General features: G+C 34.9%; 1 protein-coding gene across 1 annotated transcript; it reads left to right on the forward strand.

Annotated features, from left to right (window-relative positions):
* Nucleotides 1–1,738: 1,738 nt before the first annotated feature.
* LOC106050419 (uncharacterized) lies at nucleotides 1,739–5,026 on the forward strand. Its single transcript, XM_013205381.2, has 2 exons — nucleotides 1,739–1,885; nucleotides 3,748–5,026. The coding sequence occupies exons 1-2, from the start codon at nucleotides 1,834–1,836 to the stop codon at nucleotides 4,380–4,382; spliced, it is 687 nt and encodes a 228-aa protein (XP_013060835.2). The 5' UTR covers nucleotides 1,739–1,833; the 3' UTR covers nucleotides 4,383–5,026.
* Nucleotides 5,027–13,454: the final 8,428 nt, after the last annotated feature.

A 13,454-nucleotide genomic window follows, 5' to 3' on the forward strand; every position in this document is an offset into this window, starting at 1 on the left:
CCTGACCACACAAAAATCAATTAATAATTAACCAATTAAATAATCAACTATTAGTAATTAATTTTTTTTGGTGTCAAACAAGGGAAATACATTTTATTTGACTGACTTACTTTATACTTTGTAGGTCGCCGCTTTAAAGTTTTAAGATAAAAATACATGACAACTATAAAACCTTGTATTTTCATAAGCGATTCGCTGGCGCAGTGGTTATTGTGTTGGCTTGAGAAGGCTTTAGTATGCTTGAGTTCTCGAGTTCAAACTCAGGTCTGTCAGTTTTTTAAAATTAAAAAAAAACAAACATTTAAAAAAAATCACGGTAACAATCACCCAGAAACCTCCTTCTCCCCCCTCCCATTTTCCAACTGGTCAAGAAAAGATTATAGCGTGGTGAGAAAGTGATAGAATCATAGCGTAGTGAGAAAGATTTATTATTGTTACCGGTACTCTAGATCTATTAACTATAAACATAATTACATGTATAGAAACATGGCTAAATTCAGAAGTTATAACTCAAACATTTTCCATAGCGTTTACGAAAAAAAAAGAAAAAAAAACAATACCGAAGAAATTACTCTATTATAAACAAATATAGAATCAACATTTTGAGAAATTAACACCACCTCAACATCATTAATAGTAACTAGTATTTACAGACACCAAACTCTAGATAAGAGTAACTATATCAGTAAAACATACAACAACAAAATATATTTAAAATAAGCCAATGTGTAGTGTAATTGTATCAATCAGTTTGAATAAAAAATATACCAAAATAAAGATCCCGGCTGCACCGACATAAACCAACATCAAAATCTTAAGGGCCCAAGTGGAACAATGTGTCAAAGGTCGGCCCTGCTTAGATGGGCAAACTTTGGCAAGGTATGGGAAGGGACAAAAAGGGTAGAACCTGGTATGAGGCGGTAGAGCTGGGTTTGGAATGATTAATTACTCGAGCTCCTGCTATCTCTTCTGACTAGCCATTCTTCTCTGCTTTCTCTCCCACACCATTATACCTCTGTATAAAGTACGGCACCCATCTTCTCTTTCTCTCCCACATCATAATAACTTTGTATAAAGTACGGCGCCCATCTTCTCTTTCTCTCCCACATCTTAATACCTCTGTATAAAGTACGGCGCCCATCTTCTCTTTCTCTCCCACATCATAATACCTCTGTATAAAGTACGGCGCCCATCTCTTCATTCTCTCACACACCATTATACCTCTGTATATAGTAAGGCGCCTAAGCCAGTAAGCTTCGGGCAGGAGAGGCTCGTTAGCCTTGGTTGGCTACCCATCTAGAAAGAAAACTCTGAATCAAAAGCTCCGCTGCCTAGCGGCTATACCCAAATACGCGAAAGGCTTCGGGGGACAACCCTGAGGGAAAAAAAAGGAGCTAGTGACCCTTAAGAAGATTGTGGCACAATGTGTAACAGCCTAGCAGAGCCTGCGGCGCTACTGATCCCAAACGTATCGGATATTCCGTTCCTTTGGTCACATCAGTTGCGCGTAGGGGGGGGGGGGGGAACTGCTGTGTGGGCGACATCGTTCTGACGGTACGACCATAAACAATGCCCAGGCTTTCAACTCGCTTGTTCGAGATGAACCTTAGTCGCTCTACGACTGAAGGAGGCCAACTAATGTAGTGCGATAGATCTTTTTTCATTGGCTAATAGCAATAACCAATCATATTTCATAGACACATACTCTAACGAAAATCAAAGATATTAATGCTTGAAATCAAATCATTTCTCCATTGTCATTTAGTACAAGAGATTGACGCGCGTGCGAGCCGTCATCAGTTCACAAGTGATATAGATATATATGAGGACAAAATGTCGGTTTGGTTAACACTGTTGGTGGTCTTCTACAGTTCCCATGGGACAGGTATGGTTACAGTGTAGTTCTGTATCATTTTGGAGTTCTAGGACAGTGTTGTCAAACTTGTAATTGTAATATGATTGTAGCCTACAAGATTAATGTTTTTAAATGTAGCCCAAATCGATACCTTGAGAAATCTTTTTAGCAGCTTAGATCCTGTCTGGACGTCTCTAGAGTAGGAGCATACTATAAGATCTTCATATCTCTGAATTGCAAGTTTTATTTCCCCTTTTTCTATACAAAACAAAAATTAATCAATTAATTAATTACCACTAATATATTAACGAATTGGTTAATTTTTTTTATTGATTCATATGTTGTCATCAACAATCTATAATTATACCGATGTTTCAACTTGATCCAAGAATGGGAAGTGGGTAGAACAATTAGTAATTTAATCCTGACAGACAGACAGACAGAGTGAGCTAATATAATATATTTGTAAAAACTGACGATGTGTCTAAATAAATATTCAAAAAAATCTTACAATCTACTCACGGACTATTCTATACTCATATTATTTGCATGGCATGTACCCATGACTTCAAACTATCTTGTTCTATGCTCAATCTCTCTCCAGATTTCTCTCTCTCTCTAAATGTCTCTCTCCCTATTTTTTCTAAATATCTCTCCTGATTTCTCTAAATGTCTATCTCTCTCTATATTTTTCTAAATATCTCTCCTGATTTCTCTAAATGTCTATCTCTCTATTTTCCTAAATCTCTCTCCGATTTCTCCTTATCTCTCTGAACATCTTTCCGAATCTCTCCTTATTTCTCTTAATATCTCTCGCCATCTTTCTGAATCTCTCTTTACGTTTCTATTAATTTCTCTAATCTTCTCTCTAAGTCTCTCGATATCTAACATCGTTTAAAAAAGGTCTGCTAAAAGCATACACCCCCTTCTAATTGGTACATGTTAAGAAATAGTTTATTTTTGCTTTTTAAGAATGCACGGGGTAATAACATATCGAAGCAGCCGTTCCGACGCGAAGGTCGTTTCGACGCGAGCCGTTTTGGCGACCGGAAGTTTGGGCGCGAAATACATTATGTACGTTTATTGTATTATTTCTTTTAAAAGAATTATTCATATCTATGTTTTGCATGAGTGTTTGTGTTACGACATATTTTTCACGTACTAAATGTAAATGTGTGTTTGTGTTTCACATCATTTTCTTTAATAAACATTTTGGCTTGTGTATGTGTGTTTTTAAGAGGCACACTTTTATTTCAAAAAGTTTTTTAAGATATTACTTTAAAATAAAAAAAAAATTAAAAAATGAAACGATGATAGATTAAAAATTGATGCAATTATTTGTTTACATTAACATTGGTTTATTTAATGACTGTATGGTATCTCCAGCTATACATACCAAACACTTGCTAATAAAAACAATTCGCTGAACGGTGTTAGAATTCATACTATACTTACAATATTATGGTAGAGTGAAATAAACATTGTTATAAAAGCTACGTGCTTATTAAATTATCGTCAAATGATATCTCGCGCCAAAACGTCCCGTCGCCTAAACGGCGGGGCCAAAACGGCGTCGCCAAAACGTCACGTACCGATAACATATGTCTTAATGATGAGGGGGAGGCCAGTAATAAAGGAAGAGGTGGGTGGGTGGATGGACGAATGGATGGATGGATTAGAAATAGATAGATAGATAGATAGATTAGATAGATAGATAGATAGATAGATAGATAGATAGATAGATAGATAGATAGATAGATAGAGAGGGAGAGAGGGAGAGAGAGGGAGAAGCAGACAGAGACAAAGAGAGACAGAGAGAGATAAACAAGATGAGAGAGGAAGATAAGAGATAGCTTGTATTAAAGTGTTTTTTTTTATTATTTTTATTCTAGGTGCATCACCTAATTGTGTGAATCCATACTCCCAGAAGTCAGCCTTTATCACTAAAGAACTTTATATGTGGTCAAGTAAAATGGAAGAATTGATGAGTATACATTCTAACTACAACACATATAGAGAACACATAAACGACGATGTCTATGATGACATCTACAAGAAACACTTCCGGATACAAAATAATATTTACCTTCTATCCCGATTCAACGCAGAATCGATCAACGAGGCATCTGTTCTTTGCGCGGTCGCCGGTGGTTACCTTGTGGAGATTTCGAGCAACGAAGAGCTCAGAAATATCAAATCTGCTATAAAAGACGTCGAGACAATGTGCACGTATGTTGGACAAAGTCGGAAGGGCGATTTGTGGATGTATGCGTACAGCCAAACGTCTGCCTTTGTACAAGCCCTAAACATTCCGACTTTCTTGGGTAAAAGCAGACACAGATGCGCAGCCATGTTAAAAGGAAACGGAACCTTATTCGAATTCCCCTGCCAGCATGCACCGTGCAACTTCCTGTGCGAGATAGAGAACTATATAATATATGAAGAAGACCCTGAATCGGAATCAAACGACGTGGAAGACAACACGAGCATTACTACAGGGGGTCCAAAACTGGTTTTAATGCGTTAGCCAGACGTAAAGAACAGACATTTACCAGGCTTCAACCGCAGACTGACACATTCAATACAACTAGAAAGTTTGAGAAAAAAAAAAGAGTTCCAATGGTGTAGGCCTATATGTGTGTGTGATAATTTGAAAAAAAAAGTTGTCAGAAGGGAAAAAAAAACAACAAAATTTAAAAATACAGTAAAAATAAAAAAACGAACAACAAACTTAATTGTTATTTATATATGTTTTAGTCACATACCTAAAAAAAAAAAAAAAAAGCTGAAACAAGGCGTTGTTTTGTAAAGTAGTTATGAGAAGTAAAGTTTTTGTTCCACCCTCTAAAAAAATCCTTTTTTTTGGTATGTTGCACTAATACATATAGTTTATAATTGCCTACGTTTTTTGATTGTTCAGCAACTATTAAATTTTAAAATTTAAAATAAATGACAATTTATTTAGTTTACTGGGTTTGTGTAGTCATGTGAAACTGCACGCATCCTTAATCTCTGGAATCATTGTCATTAACATATAGTTCAATTTTTCAACAGTGCAATATAAATTACACTTTTTTTTTCTGGATTTCAAACTTGAAAACTTATCATTTACTTTATCAAAATTAATGTCTTTTAACAATCTCATTTTTAATAAAATTCCTCTTTGTAAAAGTGTCATTTGTTCCTTTGTCTCAAAAAGTTCGTAATTTAAAAATTCTTTTTCACATGATGACGCCCATAGATACACAGATAGTAAGAAACGGTTGAAGGCTTTGTTAAATAATTTAGAAATATTTTTGAAGCCTCAACTCTTGAGTATCTTTGGCCTTCTAGTACAGCCCCCCTCCCTCCGTACTCCTTCATGGTTCCAGACATTGAAGCTGCATTTTCATATCTTTGAGCTCCAAGCTCAACCTTTTCTAGACATTTTTATATATAAAGTTGATCTCATCAGCTTTTTAGTCTCCCTTAAAATCCTATAACTTCTGAATCTGGCCAGCGTGTGCTGTGTCAGGTGTGTTGTCAAACACGATACAAAGGTGCTTACAGCCATACTGACTCTAATATCTTTTACGTCGTTTGCTAAAACATTTATAAACTTTGTAACATGACAGGTGTATTTTCAGTTATGGGTTTTAACTACACAACATTTCCATCACCTCGTAGAAATTCTTTATTCAATAAAGGCTCGTTGTTAATACGGTCACAAAATGTCAATTGCATTTGTAGCCGGATGCTCTTGTTTTCCAATTTTCCGATCCAGAAAAATTCTTCATATGTCTTTAGATATTCCAATTTCGGACTTTATTTCAACCACACATTAAATTAAGGTACACATTTCTATTTCATTTCAACACAATTCGTTGAAAATAGTCGACAACAAAAGAATACAGTTTTTTGCTATTAAGTGACTAAATCGTCCCCTTTAGGAAGCACCAGAACCATAAGAAAAATTCCCTAACATATTCAAGTATATAATTGGACTGACGCAATGTATTATTTTCCTTCACCTTGGCTAGAGCTTCTTTTACAGAAAAATCAAATCAAATCATCTTCAGAAATCTCATTGGCCACTTATTTACTTTCCAATTCTACACATTTTACACTAATAACATGTGAGATTTTTATAATATTTTATGCCTGAAGCGTGTCGTCATTTGTTAAACAGTAACTATTGGTTGACATCCTAATATTACGGTACTAGCCACAGATTCAATAGGTTCGATTAAAACATTTTTTAATCAAAGCAGTGTTCATTTACATACATGAAACATACATGAAACTGGTATACATCTGAAAGTAAGGATTTACGTTTTCCTTGTGATATTATCCTAATTATGAGATAAAATTTTAAACATTTTGATAGAATTTCATAAAAAATAAAATGTTTAGTCGAAATGAAAAAGAAATTATTTGAGATCTATTTATCCATTGTGAATAACATGTTCCAATATTTACCCACTGTCGTTTATTTTTAATTGTCATTTATTCACAAAGTGCATTTTTTTTACTTGGGTGTCACCGGGTGCGGACCGCACCCTCCGCACCTCCCTAGTGACGCCACTGGCTACAAAGTAAAAATATAAAGAAGAGCTCTTTGTAATGAGAGATAGGTTTTAAACATGACATTTTTTTTTTTAAATGATTCAAAAATTTTATGAATAATATACATTAGCTAATATAAAATTGTTTAGTTTCTTTTAACTAGACTAAAATGACAAGTTAAAAGATGCCGATAACATTTGGTGGGTAAAACTGACTACATGCAACAGCAAAGTAATTCATAAAACTCTTAAAAGCTGCACGTATTTAAACATATCTATGTTAGTGTCTTCTTAAACAGAAATGTAAAAATCAATAAAATAATGTTTCAAACAGTTGTTGGGAAATGAAAGGGTAATTTTAAAAATCTGACGCAAGCCTCGTCTACCACATGTTTTGTTTATATTTGTTTTCATTGCATTTTCCAAACTCTTTTTATAAATTATCTTATGTTGAGAAAAAAAAAACGCAGTGAGACCCACTGAGGCTTTCTAGAAACCTTCGAACCCACAGAAAAAAAAAAGAGTTGAACAAATGAAATACTGGGAAAGACACAAAGATTGAGACACATTTCTTATTCCATACGCTAGAACCAAAACGTTCAAGTGCTCCTTCTTCCTTAGTGCCATTAGACAATGGAATGGGCCGCCTGAGTCAGCCAGGAAAACCAACGACTTAGAAGAGTTAGTCATTGTTTAACATTCATGACTAAGATTGACACATGAAATGCGTAGGACGTATTTATTACCTTCTTTTCAGAAGTAACGTCTGTAATATATAAGATAAGATAAGATAAGGAGGAAAGAAAATGAAAACAAGAGCAAGTGAACGTAAAAAAAAAAAGACTTTCAAAGTAGTAAATGATATAGTTTAACTCTATCTCTCCTAACTGACGATACCAGCGTTGATTCCACCAGAATGTGGTAAATAATTACGGAGAGAAAGAGTTAATAAATCATGGGTTGCAAAATTGATTATTTTATTTATGATACGTTTCTTACACTGTCGGATCTAGGGGGAATTAGGGGCAATAGCCCCCCTGTTTGGCCCGAAAAGGGAGGGGCGGGATAATTTTAGTAGAGAAATCACTTAAGGTGTATACCAATTCTTTATTTATGTTAATAATACATACAAATTATTTATATTTTAACCTATTATTAGCATATGTCGCCCCACCTCCAGTATGCTGGCCGATTTGGTGGGGTGGATTAATTCCTCCTGGCCCTTAACCTTCGAGTGGTGGGGGCGGTCCAATTTTTGTTTTATAGAAATCATAGTTTTTTAAACAAAATTAGTTGAATATCTATATAATTTTTTTATATTTTATAATGCTCTCCTCTTGTGTCTTGGCCGACTTGGTGGGGTGGGGTGGGTGTGGAGCGATCGCATCTACTGCCCTCCCACTTCAACCCTTCGAGTGGGGGGAGAGGTGGTCCAATTTTTAAGTAGAAACAAAACTAGTTGAACATCTGTATAATATTAGCTACTTATGGATATTTGAAGCATTTGTATATTATAACGCACCACACTCTAATCTCAAATTAAATCAATGGTAAATATAAAATGAATGAGGGTGGTACCAGGTGGGAGGGGATAGATGCTATCGCCCCCCCCCCCATCGTACTGACCAATACTTTTCCTTTTGTATTTAAGTGAAGAAATTACATTTTTTTTTTTGTTTACAAAACAATTTGTCCCTAATATAAGTTATATATGCTTTAAATTAAATTCTTATATAAATTAGCCGTATCTTTAACGCCAAATGCAATAATTAGCAATAATTATAAAAAAAAGAGAAGACTCTTACATGGTTAATCCATAGTTCCATGGTTAATCGTATTCACTCTACTCAGTCTACTGCCTCTTTTCCGACGAAAACATGACGTTTTAAAATAAAATCGTCAAATGTGGTGACAGAGTCTATGTAATATCGCATGAATTTGTCATAATTATGTAAAGAAAGACTTTGTTTTGGAAAAGTTAGAATTCATACGAAATTTTAAAGTATAAGAGTAACACTCAAGATGAATTCTGAAGCCAAATATCATTCCATAGTCTTCCTTTTCCAAGCCTTTACTTAATCTGAGATTTTTCTATTGTATAAATAACTTTAGGACTATAACTCACAGTTTATACTTAAATCCTAAAAAGATCAGAGGAGAATCTAATTGGTAAATTTAAGTTTTCCCTCTTCCGAATTTTTTTTTCTGTAACAAAACGAAGTTACACTCAGGTGTATTGAACAAAAGTAATCAAGCATAAATGAATTTTTTTTTAAAATTATTTTTCGATGACATTTTTTTTCGGCGGCGACCCTCAAAGCCTTAATGTAAATCTGTGGGGAATCTTTTCTTTTCAAAGAACAAATCGGTTATATTTGCAATTAGGGCCTATAATTTCATATTAGAATATTTTTCAAGTAAAAACATTATTCAAAAGGTTCTTAAAAGTTAGACACTTTGCGCGCGTCAAAACGGTCGAATAGACAAGAGCGTTTAACCATTCTGTTGGCGTCTTATTCTGACCAAAACATGCCTACTACAACACTACAACAGTTATCATGAAGGTAACATGAAAATAATATTACGGTAAATACGCCTAATAAAAAATCTACTTACGCTATCTGTGCCACGATTGTCAGTCACACTTCATTATCGGCCCACACGTTACTTTATTTTACTTGTTTTTTTTTGGTAGGATGAATATTGAGTTTTAGTTGCCAGGAGAATGCATTTCTGCTGTGACGAATTCAAGAAAACGCTTGGCATCGGGACTCCACCAAGACCCCCTAGCTTTTAAGACGAGAGCCACCAACGTGACATGTTGCTGCCTGTGAACTGTTTTGAGTACCTAGGCTGGAGCGACACTGGTCTGTTCTAATGTTTAGGTACAAGGACTTGTAGAACTTAAGACAAGACTGTGTGATTTGATAGCAGAAATCAATATCTCACTGTGCATTTTATAACTGTAAATAAATTTATCTTATAATATGTGACCTCCTTTCGTTGAATATTTACTACAATATATATATCTATACTATATTAATAATAATATTATATATATTATTATATATATATATATATATATATATATATATATATATATATATATATATATATATATATATATATATATATAATGAGTGAGTCTTGTGTGAATGCACTGTTTGTCCATTTTTTTTTTTTTATAGTTACAATGTTTTGTCTGGTGTAATGCACAAATTGTAAGACAAATTTTCTTACGGGCAATAAACATCATTATTATTATATACTCTTTTTTGAAGTAACGTCTGTATTATATAAGATAAGATATACAGTATAGCTAGCCTATATCCTCCAGATTCCATATGATTTTGATTTTAAACCCCCCCCCCCACCGAGAGTTTTGAGGAAAAAAAACCTCTTCAATATTATTCAAAAGCAAAGCACATTCACCAAAGTCTATGAGCCTAGCTAAGGGAGGGGGGGTGAGTTTTTTTTTTTTTAAAGCTTTTTTAGTTTAAAACTTCCAACAGATGGTTTTGACCAGTGATGCCCAACTTAATTCGACTTGCGGGCCATTTCATTTTCGGACACTCGGATCGTGTCGCTGGCCAGTTTAACGAAAAGTTAGGCCTACAAAAACTAAATTGACCTGAAATAAATTTTATGAGAAACCAGTGGGTCTAGCACTTACATTAATTACTGGTATGTTTGAATTTTATGTTGTTGTTTTTTTACACATCAGAAAATGGCTCCATTTCTCTGCTTAAAATGGGAGCAAGATCTAGCTTTACCATCGACTCATTTTCTTGTCTCATTTAGGTAAATATTCCCATCAATGACCCCATATTTGTTTTATAATGCAGTTTGTATGTTGTTGTTTTTTTAAACAACTACACTTTCTTTATAAAACAAACATGTTGGCTTATTATCATGTTCCACAAAAAAGTAGACGGTAGTTTTTACATTTAAGTGTTAAAGGTCATGGTACCAATCTATGAGAGAAAAATTGAGGGCCCTAACCAGTGGCGTAACTAAGGGGGGGGGATGGGGGGGGAGAATTTTAAAATCCCCCCGGGCCCCCACCTAGGGGGGGGGGCCCCCAAATGGGTGTCCGAAATTTATTTGTAAATACATAAATTAATATATTTGATTGACAAATAGTGTCAACGGGTGTCTTTTTTTTTATCAACATTTATGGATTAAATTTATCACAAAGACTAAACCTAGATCTTGGTCTATCAGTACGTTGACTTTGTTGACATTTTAAAAATATTTTTCCCACAGAGATCAAAGTTTTTTTTAAAGTTCCTTTTACATTTTAAACTTTGTTGCCACGAATAAAACTGCATGATATAGCCTACAGCGAATTCCAGGTATCTTGTTACCTTTACTAATAATAGATCTAAATGGCGAGTATTATATGGCTACACTAATTAACCTTGAAACAAAATTTACAGAATCGAGTATAACGGATCTAAAAGTTATTCTTAATAATGCTAAAATTGTCCATTATTCGGGTTTGGCGTCTATAATTTCAGAATTAAACTTCACACTCGAGTTATTACCCTTCTATTCATCGTTCCTCAATTTAATGGAAACTCTCTTTTTATTTACATCTAATCCTTTTGCTATCGCACAAAACATAAACAAAAAATTATGACGTAATATCATATAATATTAATACATCCTTCCTATTGAAGTTATTATCACACCCTTCCTTTTAAATTTCCTAAGAGGGATATCTACTAGCAGGGCCGGCCCTAGCATTTGCGGGGCCCTATGCGAAACGGATCGCGCGGGGCCTAGTCTGGGTAGGGATAAGCATAATGTCAAAATTATTTTTTTTTGAATTAGAAAATAGGCCTACTTTTGTCTTTTGCAATAAATTTTTATCAAATGAAAGCTCGCAATGCCACTTTTTATTTATTGGCACCCCAAAACGTCAATTTCGTCTATTCTTCAGGAGATTTGAATAAATTCAAAAAAAGTTCAGTCTTTATCGTATATTTTGCCTTTTCATGAGATTTCCTGGAGGCCCTGAAAAATCAGGAGGTCGCGAAAACCCTGTTATTTTATATACGTTATAATTGTTTAATTTAATAATGTACACTTGGAATTAGCGCGGGGCCTATGAAAGCGCGGCGCCCACTGCATAGGCACAACAAGTTCTCTAGACGTTGGTCTATAACTGTCTGTTTCATTTGTTCCAACAGTTTGCAGTTCATTGTCTTCATCGGTATCATAGTACCCAGAGATGTCTTCATCGAAACTCTTATTCAAAAAGCGTTGATTTCTATTGTATGTTTTTCCATCTTTTGTCTTTATGATGTAAGATCTGGGTGCTGAATGTTTTTTTATGACAACTGCTTTCTGCTATGTTTGACCTAGAAAAACTCTACGACAGAATAATCTTTAGGTAGTCTTGCTTTGGCATCGTATTTCACTTAGCTTTTCATCTGTCGTTCGTTGAGTAATGTCTCTGCATTTTCAGCTACCGATGGTTTCAATAGTTTGTGATCAATTGGAATGATTCCCTGAGTCTTCTACTCGTCAGCAGTTGTGATGGTGAATACGGCAGTCCACTTATCGGAGTATTTCTATACTCAAGCATAGCGAGATATGGATCTTTCCCACTTTTGTATACTCTGAATCCTTTTGCTTTCGCACAAAACATAAACATCCAACAATGACGTAATACCATATAATATTAGCACAGAATCTTCTTCATGCATTGGAAAATTAAGAATTTTTTGCCTATCTGGAATTCTGGTCAAAGCTCCTGCGCCCAATTAATATAGTTCGGAAGAAACTACAAAAGTCTTGACTGCATATACGGGAAGCTGCTTAAGAAATTAGTACCCTTTCATGCTTTCTGCAAAATGATGAGAAACTGACAAAAACCCAATCCATCGAAAAAGCAAAAGAAGGTAGTGACTACTATGGATTCCCTGTAATCAAAACAACCATAAGAAAGAAAAGACTTAATGGGAATTTGAGTTCTAATGTAGGACTGTCAATAGAACTGCAATTCAAACGTGTTGAGACAGAAGTGCTGGACAGATTTCATATGGAGATGAAGGGCAGATTCCAAAGGCTGGAAAGAAAATGGATACCTTTGGGTTTCTTCTTGAACCAAGACACCTGTTAGAAGAAACGCTTGTGACAAACTGTGCTACTTTTCCTGTTTGTATGATGAAATAAATGGGAAATCGCTTTTTCAATGATGTCATTGATGCACGAGCACTTTTCAACAACAAACAGTAATACAATCACCAATAGACATATTGAAAAAAACAGGCTTCATATGGGAATTACGAGTGCTCAGACTTTGCAACCTCCTCCGAATACCGCTAACTCAGGCCACTTCCATTACGTCATGTGAGAGATCATTCTTAAAGCTCAAGTTCATCAAAAAGTATCTCAGAGCACAATGACGCAAGAAAGGCTTATCATGGTTTTAATGTCAGTGAAGTCACAAATACTAGAAAGTATCGATGTAGTTGATGTTATAGATGTCTTTGATGCACAGAATGCACGACGTGAAGCGATATCAATTTAGATTTGTCACTTGTGCATTATTTAACTAATAAACAACGGTATTATTCATTTTTGTTAAGTTTACTGATATACTGAACCAATTTGATTTGGGGCTTATATATTTTTGCGTACATTATCTCATGTCATATGTCGAATGTCAAAATGCTAGGGGCCCCCAAAGAGGTCAATCCCCCCGGGCCCCCAAATCCCTAGTTACGCCCCTGGCCCTAACATAGGTAAACATAGATTTTTTCAATATTTAAAAAAAAAAAAAAAAAAAAAGGGGGGGAGGATCTGACCCGCCGTCCGTATTTTGGGCATCACTGGTTTTGACTATAAAACTTACCTTTTCGATATAAAATTAAAGCAAACGACAGTCACTGAATTCCATGAGCATAGCCAAGAGGAGTAACACATTTCCACCAGTCGCAGGGCTCCAATAATAAAGTGCAGTGAATAGCGGATAGGCCTAATGCACTGTAGATACCTCAAAATATGCATTTTTTGTTTGTTTTAAATACCGGAAATATAATGCT

The sequence above is a fragment of the Biomphalaria glabrata genome, chromosome 1 (genome assembly GCF_947242115.1).
Source record: "Biomphalaria glabrata chromosome 1, xgBioGlab47.1, whole genome shotgun sequence".
In the NCBI taxonomy this organism is placed as follows: Eukaryota; Metazoa; Mollusca; class Gastropoda; family Planorbidae; genus Biomphalaria; species Biomphalaria glabrata.